Source organism: Drosophila montana, unplaced genomic scaffold (genome assembly GCF_035044405.1).
Source record: "Drosophila montana isolate Dmon_TW-CO22-7 unplaced genomic scaffold, ASM3504440v1 contig_779_1, whole genome shotgun sequence".
Taxonomy (NCBI): domain Eukaryota; kingdom Metazoa; phylum Arthropoda; class Insecta; order Diptera; family Drosophilidae; genus Drosophila; species Drosophila montana.
Window position 1 is genome coordinate 529,453 of NW_026999075.1, and position 24,020 is coordinate 553,472.

At 40.5% G+C, this 24,020-nt stretch overlaps 2 protein-coding genes across 2 annotated transcripts in view; one reads left to right on the forward strand and one right to left on the reverse strand.

Moving 5' to 3' along the window:
- Positions 1-22,544, forward strand: part of mld (molting defective) — a 35,182-nt gene extending 12,638 nt beyond the window's left edge. The window contains exons 3-6 of the mRNA XM_064698690.1: positions 13,788-17,517; positions 18,580-18,651; positions 18,737-19,450; positions 21,492-22,544. Of these exons, the coding sequence (XP_064554760.1) occupies positions 13,788-17,517; positions 18,580-18,651; positions 18,737-19,450; positions 21,492-21,727 (4,752 nt within the window). The 3' untranslated portion in view covers positions 21,728-22,544. The remainder of the gene's footprint in view (positions 1-13,787; positions 17,518-18,579; positions 18,652-18,736; positions 19,451-21,491) is intronic.
- Positions 22,468-23,957, reverse strand: Syx18 (syntaxin 18). The gene is made up of 2 exons (XM_064698688.1): positions 22,854-23,957; positions 22,468-22,793 (listed from the first exon to the last, which is right to left on the reverse strand). Exons 1-2 carry the CDS (start codon positions 23,847-23,849, stop codon positions 22,605-22,607), a joined length of 1,185 nt encoding a protein of 394 aa, XP_064554758.1. The 5' UTR covers positions 23,850-23,957; the 3' UTR covers positions 22,468-22,604.
- Positions 23,958-24,020: the final 63 nt, after the last annotated feature.

Consider the following 24,020-nt stretch of genomic DNA (forward strand, 5'->3'; position numbering starts at 1 on the left):
TAGCTTCATGCCAACTAGATAAAAGCTCTTAACCGGAAAATGCCAATATAAAGGAAGTTTTATTTATATTAACTTTTTTGTATTCATTTTTAATTAAAGTTCAAAAACCTTGTCACAAATTGCTTTGGAGCTTAGTTAACAACTTAGCTGACGTCTCATTGCTTAGAGTTGTGCATAAAATTTTAACGTTTACTTTAATGTCGATACCAACTAGACACAATGGAAGCTGCTGCTGGCCATCTGTGGATATCTCGTTGGCTAATGCGTTGTATAAACATATAGTTGGTGCCTGCATCTCGGCTCTCACTATCAAATGCAGCGAATCTTAATTAAATTGTGATGTCTGCTACTAGATGACGGAAGGCACAATTAAATCAGCCAGGGCGCAGCTGTGACTGTTTGCGGTTGTTATGGTTATGGTTAAACTAAATGTTAATGCTAATGTTATTGTTATTGTTATTATTGCCATGCGGCCAGTGAGCTCAGCCGCAAAGCAGCTGGACAAGTTCAAGCCAGCATAACTGACATAACATACCGTTTATGTGCAGCCAGTACTGTGGACACCCGCTAAGCAACACTAATGCCATAATTTGCGATACGTTTATGACTGATGACGACACAATGGCTCGAATTCAAGGAGCGTAGCGCAAAAGATAAAAACACAAACACAAACACAGCAAACGTGATGCAATCAGGCGCCGCCCCACCACTTCACGTTTCCGCCTACCACTCAAATTGAATACGGCTGCTCTATTAAGTGTATTGTATGTTAATCTGATTTAACTCGTCTCACGCCCAGTAAATACAGCTGCGCGCGGCAAAAGGGGGCGGAAATTTTGCTCTATGTACGCATCCCATGCCGCATCCATCAACCCAACCCAATGCGCACAGCTGTGACAAGCGTTTCGCCGTACTCTGATATCGGCAATAATAATTTCTCAGCCTCTTTTTTTTCTCAAGTGCATCCATATTTCGAGCACTTGAGTGTTTTATTAAATATTGCCACAATTGCGGCTTGTTTGTTGCCATGTTAAGTGCTTGTCAAGAGCAGATTAAATACATATAGTATATTTATAAGCAACTGATCATAGAAAACACGAAAATAGACAGTCCCCCGGCCACTGATAACTGATATAGCATTTCTGTAAGTACAATTTAAGTGTAGCAATAGGGCGGAGATTGGGCTTGAGTGTGTGCCCATAACATTGACCTTTATATAGCTGTTTTTCTGATAACAGCTGTTTGTTTTATTGCCACCTCAAAGAGTGGTTGTTGTTAGGGGGTAACTCGAGCAGGAAATGGTATTTAAGTTTTGTTTCAATAATAAATTTAAAGGAAACCAAAAATCAAAATGTCTATCAATTTTTATACGTACTGCATATTGTGCTTGTAAGCCTTTTGCGGCTTGACTTCATTGTATTGTTACAATTCTTTGCTTAAGTTTATTATATCTTAGGTTTCACAGGGTACGGGAAAGATAAGTCTTATAGTCCTCACGATAAAAGGTTTAATATAAGTGGCAATATTTAAAGTGAAATATGTATCGTTATTTATTTTGCCATTTTTAACGATAGATCGGTATAACGATAAATCGATTTGAGTTCCTTAATTAAATATTACGAACTGCTAAAGCAATGAAACAAAACTCACTCCGAGAGCTTTTAATTATTAACAGACATTCGTTTTGGTTCATATATCGATATGTTAACGATGCACCGATAGCAAATCTTCAACTTCCTGTGCTTAAATTATTCAAAATAACATTTATCTGTATTTTATGTTTTTAATGAAACAATTGATAAAGTTACTGTAAACATTTTCGATAAGAAATCTAACCATAAACATTTATTTAGGCGTCGCAACGTCTAATTCCGCAGCTAATTTGTCATAGGGCATTATCTAAAGTTTCGATAGGAAAAGCTGGCAAGTTTTTTGTTTTTTGAAGTGATGTGTGTTTAGCACACAATTTACTTAGAGTGTGCATAGCGTGACCTGTTTACGATATCAGATCGATTAAAGTGCCATATGGTGACAATAAGGGGCACAGCAATTGCTCGAGTTATCATCGGTTATTTGTTGCACATCAAAGACTGTTTAGGGCAATTATGTTATTACGCTGTCTTGCGAAATAATAATGAGTGCGTGCTCAAAGATCTTTCCGCTGCTCCAGTTCTGGTCATGTTTATCCACCCCTGACACGAATGCGGCAGACGTTTCGGTTTGGTGCATCGCCTATAAGATCCATCGTCAGCACACGTTGCCGAGGCACACACAATTTGATGGTCCTATTAGCACCGGTTTGAAACTTCCTGGTGTTTTATAAGATTCGTGCAACGCTTCCATAATTCCCCATTCCCACCTCGGCACATAATTTGCAGCTTCTTCTTTGGCTTTGACTGAGGCCGCAAAAGTGTTGAAAATTTGCTTCTTTTTTTCTCGATTTTTTATGGCTTTCACACGGAGCGAAACTCACAATATTGCAGACAAGATCAGCAAAACGCAAGATAAATAACAACCAAATTTGGTGAAAATACAAAAAAAAAAGGAAACAGAGTTTACTTCGATATGCTGCAGATTAAATACACTGACAGTACTATAGGGCAAAATATTGGGAGTATTATAGAAGTTGTCACAAGTACTAAATTTTTAAAGAAGATAAGAGATCTCTTTTGGTGGTTAGTTCCGATAGACTTAAACATAAACACCGCCTGCACTTAAAGAGGGACTTGATTAGATATTCATCAAAATAGTTTGACGGACATAATACTTAGTATCGACAGAGTTCCTCATCCTGATGGGGACGGTCTTTTCGATGCGTTACATATTTCATTCACAAATTGTATTACCCTCTCAAAGGGTATAAAAGAGACCCTGCGAACAGCAAATATTTACCCGAAAATTGGTTGTGCCACTTACAATATATGCACAATAATTTAAGAAGATTTCGCAGAACCCATGAAAATAAAAGTCCTAAGCAGAGTGCGAACAAATTTCTTTTAGCACAAGCTATTAAAAAGTAAAAAACAAAAAACGAATAAATTAATAAAATAAAAAATAAAACTAAATAAATCACACAAACTAATTTGTGGTTTATTGAACTTTGAAAACTGGCTAAACTGCATGAAAGCCGTGGCTTATAAGACAACTTGGTCTGTATTCTCCAATCTATTCGTCTCTTTCCGACGCTGTTGCTATTAACGGCAAAACTTGTGAATTAACGTATGTAAAAGAAGAAGAACTTGGACACGTTCCAAAAAAAAAACGAACAATTTTTTGTTGTTGATTTTTATGGACTTTAGTCATTTCCATTATGCAAATGACGTCGTCTTCTGCTTGTTGGCACCTTTGCCGTCTGCGTCATGGTTTTTGGGTGCTGTAAGGTCAATGGCGATGAGTTTTTATGGTGGCCTTTGTTTTCGGGTTTACTTTTCTTTTGGGTATCTTGCATTATTTGCCACCGTCTGGGAAAGAATTCTTCTTTTAAAACTATTCCGACTCGGGTCTGTGGTCTGTGTGCAGAATATTTGCGGAATATTTGCGCGGTCTCTGTTTACCAGCTGCTGTTTGCCTTTCAGCAGAATTTCGATCACCTGGAGTGTACACTTACTCACTTTCTAATGGCTGATCCACCGTGTTATACCCTGTAAAAATGTACAAGATTAAAAAAATGGGGTTAGCGTAGATACTACTAGCCTACAAATTTATATTATATATTCTTCTCAAGCAGGGTAAATCGGCTTGTTTAACAGTTGATTTTAAGAGCTAAAGACATACAATTTTGTTTATAAATGTTTGAATATGCATATTTAGCTTATGTGATCTTTGGCTTTATTTATTTACAATTTTATATATGCTTTGATTTCTCAAAGAATATGTTTTTTCCGACTCCAGTGATCTGAAAGCATTATAATTGCTTGAGATCCTATTTATGTGTTGGTATATTTCAATAGTTAGTTTCGCAAAATGCCGAAAAATGTATAGCAGTGGGGTAGAAAACGAAATAGTTGCTTGAGAAACTATAGTCTACGGTTGATATGTATAAATGGTATGTATTCGGATACATACAAAATTATTACAGGAAATGTAACATTCTCATTCTTAAGCATACGTTTGAGTGGAAAAATTGTTGGGCTTTTTTTTTTTTAGATGAACAGTGCCAAATGTTTTCGGATTTTGAACGGTGTGTTCGTATCTAACTTTTAAAAATAGCATCGGGTCAGTTTGAATTTATTTGCTCTACGTCATATGGGATAAAAAAAAGAAGAAATTATAAATACAGCAAACACGAAAGAAATGTTCTAGACAATTTGTGTGGGTAATATTTATTGCACAATTTGTCTTCTTTCACATGGTTGTGCAATCCACAAATAGTTTTTATTGGTTCCTTCAACCCACATCTGCAGATGCAGCTAAAAAATAAAAATTGCCAATTCGGTAAAGTGGGCTTATCGGTCAAGCCGTTTAGTATAGCATTTAGTACACTTGTCAAATGGTTATAAAAACAATAGACCGAGTGCGAGTCAACACTTTGACACTTTTCGATGATCGCATGCTAAGCCTTTTGACACTTCGCACCTTTTAGATAATTGTTCGAAAGATATTATCATCCCACTTGTTTAAGTTGGTCTTATGCGTAATGTAGCATGTTTGTGTGATCTACAACAATTCGAGAACCTGATTTCAAGTGAAAAATTCTTATTTTTCACATACTATATTTATAAACCCAAACAGCTGTTGAATGCTCTTTTTGATTCAATTAGTTTTTGAAGTGAGCTAAATCAATTCGAAAGCCAATTTGTATTTACTCTTTTCGAAATACATTGTGAGAACTTAAAACGAAACTAGCCAATTAAATGTTTACTAAATTTATTTATTTAATTTATTTGACTTTATGCACAAATACTTTATTTTGTTTGTATCTTGCACATTCTTTGAACTTGCCAGGTAAAGCAAATCCCCAATGTCAGCTGTGAGGCCTTTGAAGCACCATTTTCTGTCGCAACTCGGCGACTGCAGATTCGCCCGACGGCAAGAAAATTACACAGCACATTATTTAGCTGGCGTGTCAACGAATTATTTAAGATGTTGCTTGCAAAACAAGTTGACGAAAATAAGTTTAATTAATAATTTGGGACCTCGGCCAATTGCGAATTTAAATCACAAATTGCAAACGAGCCAATGGCAAAAAAAAACATGCAAAAACAACAATCATTCAAAATGTTTATTTGGCAAAATGAGCGGCAGTCAGGAGAAAATAAAATAAACAATAAAAGAGCGATGTGGTGGGCGATTATAATCAAGTGGTGATTTATAGCAATATATAGGTGTGCGGCAAAAAGTGCACTAAAATGCAAGTGTTGTAAAATTCCCCAAGGAATGTATACGAAATCACGTTGGACGACGCGAGCTTACTGCTGCAAATCATAATAGCACGCTAAACAGCACAGCGTTAAAACTGCTTGCGAATTATATGCTGCGAAAATTAAGGATTCTGCTTCTTTGTAAATTATTTGGCATGTATGAGAGCTGAACGCTAGAAATAGCTGCGAAATACAAACAAACAACTTAAGAGCTATGCTCGGCGTGAATTGCATCAAACAAATAACTAATCAATACAAAATATACGCCAGGTAAATAGGTCCGCGCTAGCACCAGTTGCGAAATATAAGCTAGAAAAGAAATCTAGCAATACGCCAAGTGCTTGGTAATGGCTTTTGTATGTACTCTTTATACTACTTATTATATCTTTTTCTTTGGGTTGACTTAACGCTGGGCGGGCCAATACTTGCCCTCTGCAGCTGCAAATCCAACTCCTTGCTCTGGTGCCACTCGTACACAGTAATACACTTTCTAATGGCTAGTTGAGACCACAACAACATTTGCACACCCTTTACTCGAGAATGTGTGGTGCGCGTGTTTCTGTGTGATTCGTAAAAGCATAAACAACTCGAAAGATATGATGTGTAACAAGAATCCAAAACGGGGAGCTGCTTCCCTTACGACTGTTCGTCTGTCTGTCTGTTATGGGTTAATCAAGTAAACAAACAAAGCCAACACAGCACCCAAACACCAGCAGCTGGTAAGCAACAACAGTGAGCAACAGCAACAAGAACAACCGAAACACCCGAAATGTAGGCGAAACACGAAACACACCCCCAGCTAAAAGTCAGTAACACTTAACGCCTTTTGATTGTTTAATTTCTCAAATTGTTTTATGGATTTATCCCAGCTGTCGGTTCAAGCAACGGCAATGCTCTTCCGGGCGCCGCACGCCAATGAAAAATTAATGCCAATGCCAAAGCCAACGCCAACGCCAAGGGTTGTCCTGCACAGCAAGAATGAGTTGCTGCTGAGTTTCTGCCGGGTGCAGCAACGAGCCGAGCAACAGCCCCGGGACAACATCAAAGCCGTGTGGCTTCATTTTTCACCGCTTTTGACATTTTGCAGCCACCGTTGAGTCTGAAACAATCAGCCAACCAAAGCACCAGCAGACAGCTGACAGACGCCAACAGTGTGGGGGGGGTGTATAGTGAGTGTTAACTTTTACTAGCCACTGTTGCGTGCTAATCCATCCCCCCCACTGGCACACGCAACGACCATGCCCAACATCCAGCAACCAGCTGCCCGACCATCCGACTGCCTCCTGCGCATATTCCAATCAAATTAAGTAGAAAGGTTTTGGTTCGGTTCGGGTTCGCCATCGTTTTCGAGGGGGTTCGTTCTATGTAACCACGAATGCACTACAAATGCGTTAGTCGGTAATTAACGTTAGGTCCCACACGGCACGTAAGATGCCTCATCAGATATTTGCGATCTTTCTGGGCTTTTTTCTCGAGTGAGTATCTCGAGGGTAGCTTGAAGGTCACATTAGATAAGATTCAAGCTGACTCATCGTCCGATCTCTGATAATACACTTGACTACTTTTTGTAGCTAAACGCAATTTGTTATGCAAATTATATACACTGACTACTAATTGCATCAGAGGAGCGCACAAAGTCTCCTAGTAATTGTCTAACCCATAAGTTCACTTGCGTTCATTACTATAATTTACGTCACGTTACATTTCTTAATATATGATGTATACGATATACAAATATATATACATATATCAGTTTGGAATAATTTATATTCGCGCTTTAGTTTTGCTCTCGATATTTATCCTTTTCTTTTAATTCGTTTGTTGGATTCGTTGTTCTATTTGTTTATACAATTCGTTATTTTGTTTTCTTTTTTTTTGTTGAAATCGTTCCTCTTGATTTTGTTTGTTTCAACTTTTTCAATTAGTTATTTTTTCAATTTTATTTTTAGCTATTTGTTTAGAGCTCAAATTTTCAAGTGGATCAGGTGCGTTCAATTTGTTCCTTCTTAAGAGCTATTTTAACCTTAATCCAGTTGTTTTCATTTATATTTTCCTATGCATTTGATCCATTGCATTAAAAAGATTTATTTTAGGAAAATTGTTTGAGTTTTCAATTTTTAAAATGGAGCTGGATTAACTCGTTTCAGCTTTAGTTCGAACCATTTACTTACTAGCTCCCCCGCGCATTTATTTAGTTAATATATGTAATAATTTTTAATCTGGAATATGTTTTTGAGCTTAAGTTTGTTTCTTTATTATAGAAGATACATTTCAATTAAGCCAGTAATTTAGATCTCCCTGAAAAAAGGGTATACTGTTTTTGTACAAATGTATGTTACAGGCAGAAGGGACTATCTCCGCTCCTATACTAGCCGAGTCTTTCTAGCTACGTCCGTCTGTCCGTCCGTATGCATGAACGCGACGATTTCAGAATCTATAAGAGCTAGAGACTGAAAATTTGAATTTATTTCCGATACTCAATAACTTGTCCTGTTTCCAATCAAACGATAAAAATTGATATCGAAATCATCTTTTAGGTTTCCTCTTAGCTTGTGGAATAGTACATACAGATCAAGTATCTTTCATTTTATAGCTTCCTCTCCTCCTGCGAGCTGCATTTGATGTTGGTTGAAGAATGTTCAGGGTATCCCCTAGTCGGGCACTCCCGACTAGAGCACTCTTGTTTTGATTTTAATTTCTTTAGATACGATTTTCATTAACATTAGCACTCAGTTATATTTAATTGTTGTTTACTTTTATATGTTGAAGCTTGAAGTGCTTCTGGTTCACTTTCCATAAAAAGCGGCTTCCAATGAACTAGTTTATTTCATGCATCTACTGCTTGCTGTTGCACTAGAATCATTTGCCCATTTTCCATATTGAAGTGGATCCAGCTCATTTCATGCTTGGTTCATTTAATTACTGGTTCCTGTTGCACTTGACCCATTTCAATTAGACATGCCCCGTGCTGTTAAGTGTAGCGCATCCACACACAAAGTACCCGGCTGATGGTGGCCTGTTTTGCGTCATGTTAATGGTGGGTGCCCCCATCCTCGCATCCTTCACCCCGTCAATGCTACCCAACTCCCTGCCTCATTGTCGTTCCGCCATGGCTTTTATTGCTCCGCCTATTAGCACGCACACCCGGGCACAGACTCCATAGTGGAGAGCTAATGCGTCAGAGCGAGACAGCAGCATCCCTTTTGTTGTTCTTTTTGCCTTTTTGGCCAGCTGCGCGCCTCCAGCCTCCATTTGTTACCCGCTCCGCTGCTGTCGCCCCAGTCTGTCTGACTGTCTGTCCTTCCGCTGCAATTAAGTCGCAAATTGTCAAAGCCAACAAGTTCCACAAGTGGATTGTTGCTTTCGATGTTGTTGTTGCTGTTGCTGTTGCTGTTTGTTTGTTTGTTTATTTGGCTTTTGTGTTTGTTTCATTAACTGCGAAAAGGCGTTGCGAATCCCAATCCGAATCCGAACTGAATTCCGAAGCGTAAACGAACAAATTCCCAAACATCTTTCTTGCTCTCTGTCTCTCTCTCTCTCTTTGTCTCTCTCTCTCTCCTTATCTGTGTGCCACTCTCACCGTGGGCTTTGGTTGGCTGGCAAAGAGCTAACCACTCAACGTTGCCCTTGCAGAATTGGATTTGAGCGGGGGCAGCCGAATGAGTTTTGGGGCATTGTGTGCAGTAAACTGTCTAATTTGCCCGCCCACCACACTCTCTTCCCTCCCTCGCGTCAATGAGCTATGATTTATTAAGTGGCGCTGTCTCTCTCCAGCTCGTCTCTCATCTCTCTACGTGTTCTATGGGTGGTTTTTTAGACGCGTGCAATTTGATTACAATTTGATGCTTGGCGCTGACTGCTGTGGCTTTTTTATGGCAGCATTAGAGTCACAACTTGGACTGCAAATGAATTGTCTAAAATGTACACCTCCAGCGCAATGTTGAAAAACGAAACAACCCCCAGCTAATTAGTTAAACATTGGCATTGTCAACCCCGCGCCAAGAATGCGATATTTTTCACGCAGCACTCGGCTCGAGACCCACTTCTTCGGCCGACTTGACTTATGGTTCCACTTTAATTTGCCGCCGGGGGGTTCTGGGAGAATTATCATCAAAAATGTAAATTTATGTTTGCGTATATGCGATTTATTATCTGTATACATCGCCATTTGCTACCGTTATGCAGCGACTAGCTTCATCTCTTTCTTTCTGCAGTCCACCCTAGACTTTTAAATTTATGGCCAATTGCTGTGTTTCAGTTATTAATTTTTTGTCCAACTCGCCGGCGGCCAATATCATATTGTGTTTAAGCTGTAAATTGTTTTTCATTGCATGCAATTTTCTCTGCGCAGGTTTTCCAAAGAAATTTTAACACATTTCGCGTGTAACTCGAAAAACCTGTGGAATCTTTAAAGCGAGAAAGACGAGGAAAAAAGCCTTTTGCCAAGCACGTGTTTTCTCTCAGCTATTATTGTATTAATCGTCTTGTTAGTCCTATTGAATAGAAACCTGTTATGCTAAATATTTACATGGAGCTTAGACTTTGTAATTATTATTTGACTATTTAACGCGGCTTTTGAACATGCGTTTTTAATATGACTTTGTGTGGAATAGTTAAAGCATGTTTACCGCATTAAATCAAACTTTAGATGAACTTAGAAAGCTTGCAAGTAGTTCAGTAATTAACTTATACATTCTCAACAATTTAAACGTATTTAGAATTTGTTTATGCAGTTTTGTACTTAAGATTCGACAAAATTCCAGAGTTTCACAATTGGAAACGTTTTAATTTCCAATGTAGCAAAAAATTAAAATATTTTAAGAGTTAAAAGGAAAGAAATTTTCTGAACTTTCAATCTGATTCAGAAACGTCAAACCAAATCTATTAACCAAATTTAAGCTGCCCAAATTTAGTGGTCTTTAATTTAAGTTTATAAATACCATTTACATATATTCAAATTTAAGCTTGTTTATCATTATTTTTTTATGTTTGGTTTATTTTATTTCCGATTCATATTTAATATGTTTTCTCTTCACCATTTGTTTTGTTTTATAATTTTTTAGCAATCGTTAAGTTTGGCTTATAATATGCGAAATTTCTTAACACACTCATGATTTGTTTATCATTCAATGCTGACTTTCAATTCATTTGCAAGTTTAGTCCGATTCATATCTAACATTACCCACATTTCTATTCACTGATCTTGAGATTTGGCTTATAATTGATTTACATTTTTATATATGTAGATAAACCTCGCACGTATAGCCGATTAATTATTTGCTGAAATTTACATATATTATTATCAAGCACTTTGCTTGATATTTTTCCGTTATTGTCGATGTGTATTATATATGAAATAAAAATATCTCGTATGACAAATTTCCCCCTTTCGTGTGACAAATTTTGTACCTTTTTTGCTCGATTGCTTAACTGATGAGTACACACAATATTGACAAATGGAAGATCTGTATGGCCTTCTCGGTAAATACGGCTATTTAACATGCCGTAAAAACGTTGATCAATCACTGGAGAGATTTACATACATATATACCATATAAGGTAAAATATATTTGTTAAAAAGGCTGAAAAGCTCGACTAGGTGATAGCCACCTATGTAGACTTTTTCTGAGATTAAGTTATTAGCATTAATAAAGTGAGGCTTTGCCATTTTTTTTTTTAACGTTTATTGTTTTGAATTAAAAAATATCATACATTTTTATTACAACACAGTTGGCTTAGGTGATGTTTCGCCAAGCCTGGTTGGGTCCTCAGGCTTTGTTTGATATTTGATTGATATATATTTAGACATCAATGATATGATCTCTCCAATGGTTACATGAGAATACACGCGATATGCCTAGCTCTCTAAGATCGATGCGCCTATGCAGACAAGCGCATCGCCTGCTTGTCTCTCTGTTCAAGAATATTTATATCTATTGGTATTGAAGATGCCCTCTTTTAACTGTTGCACACCTTTGCTCAACTCCATTATACCTTTTGTGCGCATAATTAAAGGAAAGAGATCAGAGGAGATATCCATCTAATTTTCGTACAGTGTACACTTTGATGCGTAATATCTCAATTCAAATGATTCGTTGTCTTATTTTTTAAGTACGTTCAATTGTTATTTTCATTAGATGCATTTTAAAGAGCATTCGGTGCATACTCTTTGTGCATCTATTTTTATTTAGCTGGGGGCAGTCGTTCGTCTTTAATCGGCCGTTATTTAATTTGCTTTTGTTTTTTATTTCACTTTATTTTTGTATTTCTTCGTTTCTTTGTCTTTAGATTTGCTGTAATTTACACTTGACAACGTCTCTAGCACTTCCTCTCCGTCAACGCCGTCTCGTATATATATTTGTATCTCCATCTCTGTTTGGCACTCTCGGGGACTCATTGGCTATGCAGAGTCGGCGATTTTCATGCATTCGAAATGCTGAGTTTCCGTCTCTTTTATTGTCCACCTCTGCATAAATTTCGAACACAATTGTATAGTTCTTGTTATTGTTGTTGTGTGTTGAATTTTATGCCAATTTGGGGACTTGTGGTCAATTACCATATGGTTTATACTTGGGGTAACGTCAATACAATTCATATGCCCTTATCTGTATCCAAATCACGTTGCTCGCCTTTCCAAATCATTTTCGTTACGCGTTTTTCTCTGGCCTCGCATTCTCTGCTGCCGCGTCTTCTTCTTTTTCCATTTTTTGCATTTTTAAGTTAACTCCAATCAAAACTCACCGATCTGAACTGACTCTTGTCTTCCTCTTACGTAGACCCTGTGACTGCCCGCGTGACGCATCTAGGGGCATCACAACAAGTGTTTATCAATCAATGACAAGATCTTGAACTAACAGCCGTTAGCAGTGTCAAAGATAAGGTCTGTCCTCGAATTTTTAATTTCTTTTGACAGATTTTGAGGCACGTGTTCCAACATACAACACATGTTGCAAGGTAGTACAAAAACTTCGGTAGGTTCGATATGCCTTCGTAATGCATCTGAATTACTCGCATCTCGCTATCCATAAAAGATAAAATAACTGCTGTTGAAAGTAGGTTAATATGAATGTCTTGTTGCTTTTGAAACGTTTACGGATGTGACATAAAGAAGAAAGTGCAACTCACGAGTACATGCAACTGTAAAGCTTAACGCTAGATACATTAAATGTATCAGAGCATGCCATGAAGATTATACGAACATTTTTAAAACCTATTTCTTGTTCAGAGTTCTTCAATTAATCTGAATTCTAGTAAAACAAGATCAACATTTGTTAATTGGATAATTACTTCGATATTAGCCGATGACCATTTATTTTCAGTCGTATTTATTTTAGGTTTGTACAAGTTTGGCTCATTTTACTATTATTGTAGTTGTTGTTACTCTACTCTAATGAAATCGTTCAATTGGATAACAAAGACAAATCATTTGCTCCAAATAACAAAATGAGGCGGCGACAAGTGGCTGCAAATTTTGCCACTTGGCTGGCCAGCCCAGGCGAACATCGTCGCCCGCCGCTTTGTCTGCTTAACCGGCCATAAAATATTTATTTATGCTGAGCAGAGACAATAGCTTATCATTTAATATCGCTTACTTTCCAAAAAGTAATTTACAATGCCCTTTACACATATTCAATGTCACTAAATTAATGCATAAGCATTTTAAGTTGATCAAAAATGTAGCTACAAAGAAAAGTGAAAGATAAACAGTTGAAATGCGATTGAGTCAAAACAGAAGTTGAATAATGGCTGGGAGTATGATACAAAAGTTTCCAATATTCAATAACAATCTCATTGTAAATTGTCCGGTTTTACATTATCATTAACAGCGATAACTTAACATTTATAATATTAAAAGGCTCAAAATAAATGGCAAGCGGTTATTTGTTACTTTGTCGAATGGCTGATAGCTTGTTACCTAGTTAAAATATACAAAAAACACAGAGCTTACATATTAATTTAAGTCAATTGATAGCTTGATATTTATTATGTTGCGTTTAAAGCGTGAAAAGAAACTCTCTTATGGTTACATTAGCAAGTTTTTAAGCATGGCAACTGTGAATATTACGCTCTTAAATTTACATTAATAGTGACTGCTTAACAAAAATGATAAAAAACCAATGGAAGAACAAGATAGTTTACAGTAAAAAAAAACAACTGGTATATAAACATAACATTAACCGCGATCCAAATACTTTTAATGGTCATGTGTGGTATTTTGTAAATAGCTGTGACTAATTGGCTACTGCCTAATATATTCTTTGAAATACATTCTGTTATAAAAGATATTTGGCTTAACTGTTAATTGAGCGTACTGTTATATTAACATTAGCAGAGGCAGGAACACTTGTGCCACCACTTAACATAGATCTGTTTATATAGTTTATATGAAATATTTTGGTTGTGCTAAAATGTTTTCTTCTTTTGCAGATCTCACGCGATGATGGCCTGCCCCAGGAGATCTGTCGGCAGTGCAAGGCACAGTTCATAATGGTTGCCAAGTTCCGGCGGCGCTGCTTGCGTGTACAGCAGCGGCTAGAGGAGTATGCCAAGGAGATAGCCCAGCGCAAGAAATGTCTGGCCGCCAAGCAAGAGGAGCAACCACAGCAAAATGAGCCATCTGAAGAGTATTATCTGCATCTGCCCGAGTCACAAATTGAGCGCAAGCGTCGCCTGGTGCTTAGTAAGGAGGCGGCACAGTTGGAATCGCAGCCGAAACAAGCCAAAACTGAAGCCGAACGCGTGCCGACGCCGCCCAAGCTGCGACGCCTGCAGCTTAGATTGCGCAACATGCGCATTGCCTCCTTGCCAGCCAACCAGATTGAGACTGAACAACCGACGCGAAGTGCGTCACAGCAGGGCGAATTAAAGGAGCGGACGCCACTGAGAATGCTATGCAAAAAAATGCACATGCCCTGGAAAACGAAGGCGGCACGCAAACAGCTCTCAGAAACGTGGTCCAGCTGTTCGACGGTCTCCCACTGCCGGGCAGCATCCATAACGTCAGAGGAGCTGACAAAGGCACAGTTGGCGACACCGTCGCGGGCGAAGAGTTCCGACCCGGAGACCGAAACAAGCGCAGGTCAAACGTCACCCGAGCAGCTCAGCGATTTGTCCGTGAATCCATGTCACGGCTTCGAAAGCGACTGCCAAGGTTGGTCGCCCCCCTCCTCCATTTCATCAGTAGCTATTCCCGCCACCCAGAACGCAACGACGCCTCAGCCGATTGCCCAGCTTCAGTTTCCACCAAAGCGCGAGACGCCCAAAAAACAGCTCGTGGTGCTGCGACGAGGACGACGTGGGCGTAGCTGTGTGCCGCTGAAGCGAGCGAAGCGCATTGCAAAGAAAAAGAAGAAGCAGGCAACTGCAGAGAATCATTTGTCCAAGCAGAAGATGGAGCAGTCGACCAGTCAATCAAAAGAGCAACAGTCTGATGAGATACTCGCAGCCGGGGCAGAGGAGAAGCTGGCCAGCAGCTCCTCGGAAGAGACGCCGTGCTACAGTCAGGCTGTACAATCAGAAACCACCTCCGAGGATCTGGCGCACATGACAACAGATGAGCGAGAAAAACCAAGTGAAACAGCCGCAGATGCGACCAGAGCCGCTGAGAGCGGCAAGGAGAAGTCCACAGTAGCAACAAGTAAGTCCATGGAACAGCTGGAGCACGCGGCGCCAGAGCAGCTGCAGTCGCCCGACGCAACTGAACACCCTGCAGAAAATGTAAACAATCAAACTCAGGTCAAAAGGCCAACAGAACCAATGCAAAGCATATCAAAGAAAGTAAACGAGACAGAGGAACATATGGCCGTAGATGTAACCAGCCCTTTATACACACACAATGGAACTGCAGAAACAGCTGATTCCACAGTTCAATCTGAAGAGCTCACTTCATCCACCATGGAGCACAGCCCCACAATCCAGGGCAGTCAATGCCTGTCGCCTGTCGAAGCGCCAGCTTCCGAATGCGAAATAGAGCTGGGCATTGCAAATAATGAGCAGCAGCACGCAGAGCAGCCGCCCCAAGAAGAGCAGGCCAATGCAGGGCCCGTGCAGCAGGCGGAGGAGCCAGCGTCGGAGCTTATAGTTAGCATACCGTTAGATGTGCTCGGCGACGAGTTGCAGCGAAAACTATGCAGCAGCGATCCAATCGCACAGGCTGAGGAAGAGGAAGCTCAAGATGCCGAGCCCAAGGAGATCGCGGAGGCGGACGATGTGAATAACAATGAGAATGGTGAGAATTTTTGCCAGAGTGCTACAGCAGATAGCTTCAATGCTGCTGTGGCACTCACATCCAAACAAATTGAAGCAGAACCAAATGGAGGGAAGGCAATTGTGCCACTCGATGACGACATGGAGTCCCTGGAACGATTAGCTGATATGCAGCCGCATGCACCGGTTGCGGAAGTGCAGCCGCTCCGTACTGTGAATGCCAGCTCCATGGATTTCTTAGCCGAATTCGAGAAGCACTGTGAGAAGACGCTCAAGCTGCAGGCGAAGGAACCGCCACTGGAAACGGAACTAGAACTGGTGGAGGCCAAACAGCAGCTGGAGGTGGAAATGAACGATGTGGAGACCACCCTGCATGGCATACTGAATGAGATGCAGGACCAGCATCTCTATACGCCCGTCTGTACGCAGATTGATGAATTTCTAACGCCTGCCGATTATGTGCCGCTCAACGAGACGGAAACGCCAGAGGCCACGCCAACGGCACCAGAGCTATACGCGTCGCCAGCTGAGACACCTCAGGGGCAGGTGCCGCCACAGCAGCAGCAACAGGTGAAGGAGGGGAATCTGTTTGATAGCAGCAACTTTAGCAATGAGCTGATCGGCTTCCAAAATGATATGCCCTGCTTTGAGAACATTGAGGCAACGCCTGAGTCGATGGCAGCGCAGCAGAGCCTGCAGCTGGAGCTGACGCAGTTGCTCAATGAGCTTCAGCCGGCCCAGCAGCAGTTACAACAGCAGCAATTAGCACAGCAGCAACTGCAGCAGCAACAGCAGCTGCAGCCGCTGCCGCTGCAACAACAGCAACAGTTGCAGGTACAGCAGGTACAGCAGGAAGCTGTCAGCTATGAGGCAGTGTATCAGGCACCGCTTACCGCCCAAGCTCCAGTGAATGGCAATAAGTTGCAGCTCATCCAAATGCAGCCGCAGGAGACGCTGTGGCAGGCACAGGCAACAACCGCACAGCAGACGACAACCACACAACTGCAATGGTCGACTGTGGGCGGGCTGGAGGCCATCAAGACAACACCTGTTGCCGGCCTGGATAGTCTAGATGGCAGCGGCACAACCACCTACTACATCAATGCCAGCGATCTCTACCAGACGCAGCTGCAGCAGCAACCAGCTCACCTGACGGGCGATAGCTATGCACTGCTCGATAGCAATGAGAACTACGTGCTGGAGGAGCAGCAACAACAGCAGCAGCAGCCCATTATGATACTCATACAGCAGTCAGAGCTGCAGCAGCCAGAACTGCAGCAGCCGGTGGCATCCGCCAGCAATCCGCAACAGGCGCCGCTGCATATAACATACGGCACCAGCCTGTCCAATGAGCTGCACACCTATCCCCAACAGCAGTTGCAGCAGCAGCACCAGCAGCAGCACCAGCAGCGGCACCAGCAGCAACAACAGCAGCAGCAGGAACGTACACAACAAAAGCCACAACAACAAAAACCTCACTCACAGTCACAACAACAAGTACAAAATACAGTATTAGGCTTGGCTGCTGCCGTACCGCCGCCCACCCGCGGCCGACCGCCGTTGCTCAAGTGCCGCTTCTGTCAGAATGGACCGCGTTTCTCCAGCAGCCTGGAGTATAGTCGTCACATCATTGAGCTGCATCCGGCCGTGGCGCCCTTTAATTGTCCCCACTGCCCGCTGGCCTTTGCCGGTCGCAGCAAGCGCAGCCAGCACATCCTCAACCACCACATGGTGCAGCAGTTCCACTGTGGCCAATGCTCACTGATGTTACCCTCGCAGCGTGCTCTGGATTTGCATCTGCAACGTTTTCACATGCCGCTGCCAACGGAATCGGCCCCGTCCGAAAATCCAGCTGCTGGCGCCGTTCGCCTAGACGAGGTTCAACTGCAAATAGCCAACAAGAGAGAGCTCCCAAAACTGCAGCAACAGCATAGGTCGCCGCATATGCCTGGTGAGTACTGAAATAAACCAAGTTGAACTCAGAGTAAACTGTTTTTATGGCTATTAATCCAAACCCAAATGCGTGTTGATTATTTTTTTTTGGTTAAGTTAGTTTAAGTTTAATGAAACAAGCTGCAAGACAAACTAGTGCTAGCTATATCTAGTTCACATCAATTAAACGACAAATGAACTAGTGCTTTTATGTTTAATTAGTTATAAATTTTGTTCTAGTTAATTGATAAAACTAACTGCAAAAACAAAAAACAAGTGACGTTCCCTTTTATAAGTGTGTCAGTTCTAAATCTAATTAATTGAAAATGAGCTGAACTAGTGCTTCTGGTTTTTGGAATAAATTTGGACTCAGTGCGCTTAAGGTTGTAATTATTTTTTTATGTTCCTTTAAAACTAGTTCCTTAAGTACGAATTCTTTTGAGCTAGTCCAACAGTAAAAAGTGTTGTCCTTTAATTTAACCGATGGCATCATATTGATGTGTGAACTAGTTTTAGTTTTGGTTCATAAAAGTCACCAGTCCCACCAGTAAACTAAACTAGAGCCTCATTATTTCTCTAAAGGTAGTTCCTTAGAATCGAAAACAAACCGAATTAGTTATATTATTTTGAACTATTTTTTTGCATTAGATAAATTAGTTAAAATAAACTTTGAGTCTTTTTGTTGAGCTTTTGATTTCATTAACTTCACAACTTTTTTTACTTTCTTAAATAAACTAATTTAAATAACATTCTTGTTATAAACTAGTTAAATATTTGTGTAGAGTATATTGTACTCCCTGCTACGAATTAGTTTCAATTTTGTATACATTAGATAATTGTTAGATATTAATATTATTTTTTTTTATGAAGAGCAAGTGCGTTCTGTTAGAAGAAACTTTGTCTTATACTGTTGTTTAGTTAGTAAGTTAATTTATTAAACTGTCGCTTTATGTTTGTTAAAGTAATTAGTTATTACCCAGCTCCATTAGCTATTACTAATGCTTATGCTCTATGCCTCTTTCTCTCTCCTCCTCTCTTTGTTTGTCCTCTCTTATCACTGTATTTGCCTGCGCATGCGTAGCTTTGGATCTTGAAACAAGCCCGCCACAGCCACGCAGGACGCGCATACTATGCTGCCCGGACTGCGAGGACTGTAAGTATCAAAATTGCTTTTTAAAATCAATGAGCTTATAGTGTTTACCCTTAACTTACGTATTAATTTTTAAATTCGTTTCCAGGCTCAAGTGGACACAGTCATGGCAGCGGTCAGTCGACATACGAGGAGCTGACCAATCTGCAGCCACCGCCGACGGTGCTGACGCCGCCGTCGACAATTGCATCATTGCCGTCGCCGCAGCCAACGCCGCACATAACGTTGCCCTCGCCGGAGCAATCGGAGCCGGACTCGACGACGGCAACCTTGCGGCAGTTTCGCAAGCGCTGCGTGGCCAACAGCACGACAGGAACAACAACACCAGTCGCAGCACCAACGGCAGCAGCTGCAGCAGCAACAATGCTAACAACAGCCGCATCGCCGTCGCCCTCCTCGTCGCCGTCCTCGTCGACCATGGAGACGAGCGTAACGCTGCAGCTGGGCAAACTGAGCAGCAGCCATCAGTGCGTGATCTGCGAGAAGCGTTTCACCAATATCATAGCGCTTCGCAAGCACCAGCAGCTGGCCCATGATTCGCAGACATCCATGCCCTGGGTGTGCGGCATTTGTAAGCGTGGCTATCGGAAACGCACCGACATGGATAATCATATGAAATCACATGAGCCCAAGGGTCGTCCGTACGAGTGCAATGAGTGCTGGGTACGTTTTCCGGAATTCAAACAGCTGGCAATGCACAAGTTCACCGTCCATGAGCTGATCAAGCCGCATACCTGCGATGAGTGTGGTAAACAATTTGGTACGGAGAGCGCCTTGAAGACGCACATTAAGTTTCACGGTGGTAAGTTTTTGGGTGCTCGCACGCATGCGGATGCGGTGGCTAACCGGGTGCCGGTTGGATGCTAGCTAAGCTTTACTATAAAGTACATATACATTATAGACACATTCATATATACATATACATATACATATTCATACTTAGTTACATATACATAGATTTTATTAAAATTGTAGTATTAATAGAACCAATAGCTCGTAATTTTGTTTACTAATCTTAACCCAAAAAACACACCTTCAACCTTTTTTTGTGCTAACAGTTTTCACTGCCGTGATTGTTTCCTCGAAAGGTAAAAAGGAAATATGAACTCAATGATACATTTATCTATTGTGAATGCCATGCAAAGCGACTGTAATATATAGTTGTTATCGTAATCATCCTAGTCTATAATTTTGTTGCTGCCTTTGTAACTCTCTATAAAATAAACATATGTGAGTTTTATTCTTACGCTCTTGAGCGCATATGATTATTCAATTCTTCTTTGCGTCTCATTCGTAAACGCTTTGCTCTAAAGCTTTTAGAACTTAATAGTTAATAATAATATATTAATAAAAATAAAAATAATTTTAAATTTAAAACCAACTTGGATATGGCTAAAAATTAATTTTGAGATTCGATAATAATAGTAACAATTTTTTAACGAATTCTTTCTTTTATTCAAGTGCGATAACAGCAGATAGCTAACTTTTTCTCAGGCATTTTGGTGCCAAATTCGAGCAGTTCACGCATAGCACAGCTTGATAGAAATTTTGCTTAAAAGTAACCCAAATACTGCTTTAATTGCATCCTATATTAGATAATATAGTTTTAGAATCAGAACATTTTAATAATGTATTTCTTACTAAAGGTTATTAGAGAACTAAGAATCGTAAATCAACGCGAGGTAAATCGCTTTAATTTACACTGTCAATCAATATAAATTAACGATCACGTTGAGTTGGGTATTAGCATAAATGAGGTACATGTACTATAATATGATAATCGAGTAGTACCAAGTATTAAGTATTGTATGCAAATATATTTTGTTTGTATTTTGATTATTATTAGTGGGCTTTGTGTATATAAACAAACTGAAATTAATAATAGTACTTAGAGACAAATCTAATGAGAGAGGAACACACTATAATTGTAGTTTTTAAAAAGAATTATTCCCGTAGTTAGTGTTCATGTGTCAGATTGTTTTGACGTTAGCGTTCGGAACCTATTTTTTTCAGCTGTTTTGATCCCAAATATATTCACATATCTAAAACCAGGTTGCACACCTCCTTTGGAAACGCTGCACTCACAGTTAACTGACTGTTAGTAAACTTTGAAAACTTTGAAAAAAACAGTGTGATTAAAAATATTCGTGTTGTTATCCCTACCTGGAACCATAGAATATCCAATCGAAAACCAATATACACTCTTTCGAACTGAATTCCTTTTGGATTCACTGCACTTGCTGTTAACTGGCTGTTAGCAACGTTAGAACATATGTTAAATCGCTGTTAAACAATTTTGTGGTAACAAATGTCTCCAAATGTGTTTTAAAGACTCTCCAGACACAGCACTGTACCAACCACTTTGTCAACTCACGCTGTTGACTACATGTTACAAATCTAACTGCCCCTTAGCTACAAAACGAACACCCAATTGATTTTCTTACAGAAAGCGGCTTCGAGTGCGACGAATGCGGCGAGGCATTCGCCTATATCAAAGATTTGCGCAAACATCGGCGCACCCACAACAGTGAATTATTTTACAAATGCGACTACTGTCCACGCACGTTTCTACATTTTTCGAACCATCGTGGTAAAGTTTTAGCCAAAAGCTACTAGGCCTGTGCCTAGTAGTATAAAACCTATACTAAGTAGTCACCAAATGTAGTGGCTAGTTCTAATTAGTTTTAATCTTTTAAAGATATATTATTAGTTATTTAATATTTAAGCTTGATTGCCTGATGATATGCATAACACCTGCACCAGCTTTAGACTTTAAGTAGATTTTTAGTCACAATAGTAAAAAGAAAATAACATTAATTAATTGAATTTGCTTTCATGTGCAGCACATATAAATACCCACCTGCCGCTGGGCGTATTCCTAAACGATAAGATGCCCAGCAGCGTGAGCAGCAAATTTGAGAATCCTTCAACGCCAGCAACTACCGAGGAATCGCTGCCATTGACGCCGCTTAGCAATTGCAATGGTAACGGCGGCAGCATCGAGGATTGTCCCGGCTCTGTGGAGTTGGTGGAGAGCAGTGTAGCGCCATCGTTGGATATGATTGTGGATACGCCATAACGATTGTCGCAGCTTTATTATTTGGTTTATCAGGAACCAGGAACGGAACCTTCCTATTACTATTGCTATGTCTAGCGATGGCTTCCATTTTTAAATACACACAGAGAGAGAAAACCCAGCACAACAGGAAAAACTGTTGCAGACTGCATTGAATGCACACAACTAGTTGTAAGACACCACACACAAAAAATACTTAGTTACACTTAAGCCTAGATCTAATATCAACAAATGGGGGATATTCATTGAATGAATGTTATATATGGGTACGACGAAGTACTGCAAAAACAAATTGTGAACAAAAGGTTTGCATATACTTTTTATTATGGAACCTCATTTCAGGTGCAAACTAGATAAAACTAACATGCGGCACAGTTCTAAATATTATATTAATTTAAGACAAGTCTTGGTTACAGACAACCTAACTATTTGCCTGAAGAATTGAATCAGACACTCTGCCATGGGGAAAATTACTTTCAAAACGCATTTTTAAATAATGGAACTGATGACATTGATTGAACTCTACTTAATTTAGTTTTTAAGACGCCTATTATTATTCTATTTTAATTTCAATTGGTAAATGTTTGGCTCTGAGTTCCATTTGAACAAATTTTGAAACGCAAACAATCAATTAACTCAGATATCATTTAAAATTTAGTTAAGGCTGAGCTCACTTAATTTGTAACCTTTAGTTATAAAACGAAATAGCGCTAGTGACAACAAGAACTACTACACGAACCACATTGTTTATAACTTTTTATTTTTAAATATAAATTACGTAATAAACAAGTTATGTTTTAGAGTGCGATAACAAAAACAATCATGAGTTTTTCACTTTCACATTTTCTTATTTTTTTTTTTACACGAAACAATTTTTATTTTAATCATAGTACCAGTCAAGAAATAGTAAGGAGAAAGACATGACCAGCAAAAAGAATAAGGACCAGACGCGCAAACCAGCATTGCGCTGCGTCGCTTGACGTATCTGGTCGTTGGCATCCTTGACGTTCTCCGTGGTGCCCACCACGGCGCTCACAATGCGCTCGATATTGTGTTGTTGCAAAGCAACCTGTTGAATAAAAATAAATCTGGTTAACCAAGCGCAGCTTAAGGATTGCTTTCTTCTTACCTTCTCTGTAAATATGTCCTGCAACTGTGCTATGTCTACAACGTTCTTTTCAATTTGTTCGACCTCCTCGGAGACGCCCTGCAGCAGATTGTATATATGCACATTTTCAGCCTCGAACAGCTGCATATCCTCGGCGCTTAACACATCCTCTCCATCATTCTCTTGCTGCTGCGCAGTCTTCTGAATGTCCTCTTCCAGCGCAACTTTCGCCGAGGAGTCAGCGCTACATATCCCGGCTGGCCGGCTGCGTTTGCGCGTGCGCGGCTTATGCTGTTTATCTGTTGTCGAGCTGTTGTCCAACTGCGACTCTTCCTGCTCGTCATCCCACTCAGCCCAGCTGTCGTTGTTCCAATCGTTATCCTCGTCTGCTGCTTCCACAGGCGACAGCTCTTCGTTGCTGTCAACGCTGTCATTGCTCAGTTGACGCTTAACCAGCTTACCGCAGTTGGCACCCGCCGGACGCACTGGTATCTTCTTCTTATCCGCCGCCAGTTTGAGCAGCCTGTATGTCTCTAGCTCGTGCTGTACGCGATATTTCTTTTGATCCAGGTAGATCTGCTCCACGCTGTGCAGATAGCTGACCAGCAAATCGAGCACTGCTTCGATGTGCTGACGCTCCTGTGGCTTTCGTTTAGCGCTCTTCCAGTCGCTGCGCATCTTGGCCAGATGCTGTGTGTAGTATGTCACGAATTTCTCCGATTCGCGATCAATCAAATCGCGCTCAGCATCCGTCATGTGGGTGGCGCTCTTCAGGTGCTGGCCAATGCGCATATAGGCCGTGCGATTCTCGATAAGCACATTCCGAAGCGTTGTTATCTTGTTGCATACATCCTTTGCCTGTTTGGCAAAGTCATTGTTGCCAGCGGTGGGCTTTGAGGTGATGGCGCCCGACCGTTGTTGCTTGTCCTGTGCTTTGGCTTTTGCGGCCGCCAGCTCAGTCTTGCGTTGCAGTCGCACCGTCATAACGCTGGCCTTAAAGTGCTGCGTTATGTCCATGGTACTGCGTATTTATTTAAATATTTAAACTAACTGAAGCAACAACTCAATTTGTAAATTCCACATCATCATCAACAACGATTGCCAACACTTGCTGACTGATTGAGAGGTTTTCAATAGGACTAGTTCATTTTGATCGTTTGCCAGCACTGTTACAATTTAACATGACTG

Excerpts from the sequence above, each read along its gene's own strand:
- Syx18 (XM_064698688.1), bottom strand. The coding sequence starts at position 23,849 with ATGGACATAACGCAGCACTTTAAGGCCAGCGTTATGACGGTGCGACTG. Across the intron at positions 22,794-22,853 it reads AGGACATATTTACAGAGAAG|GTTGCTTTGCAACAACACAA; the intron begins GTAAGAAGAAAG and ends TTTATTCAACAG.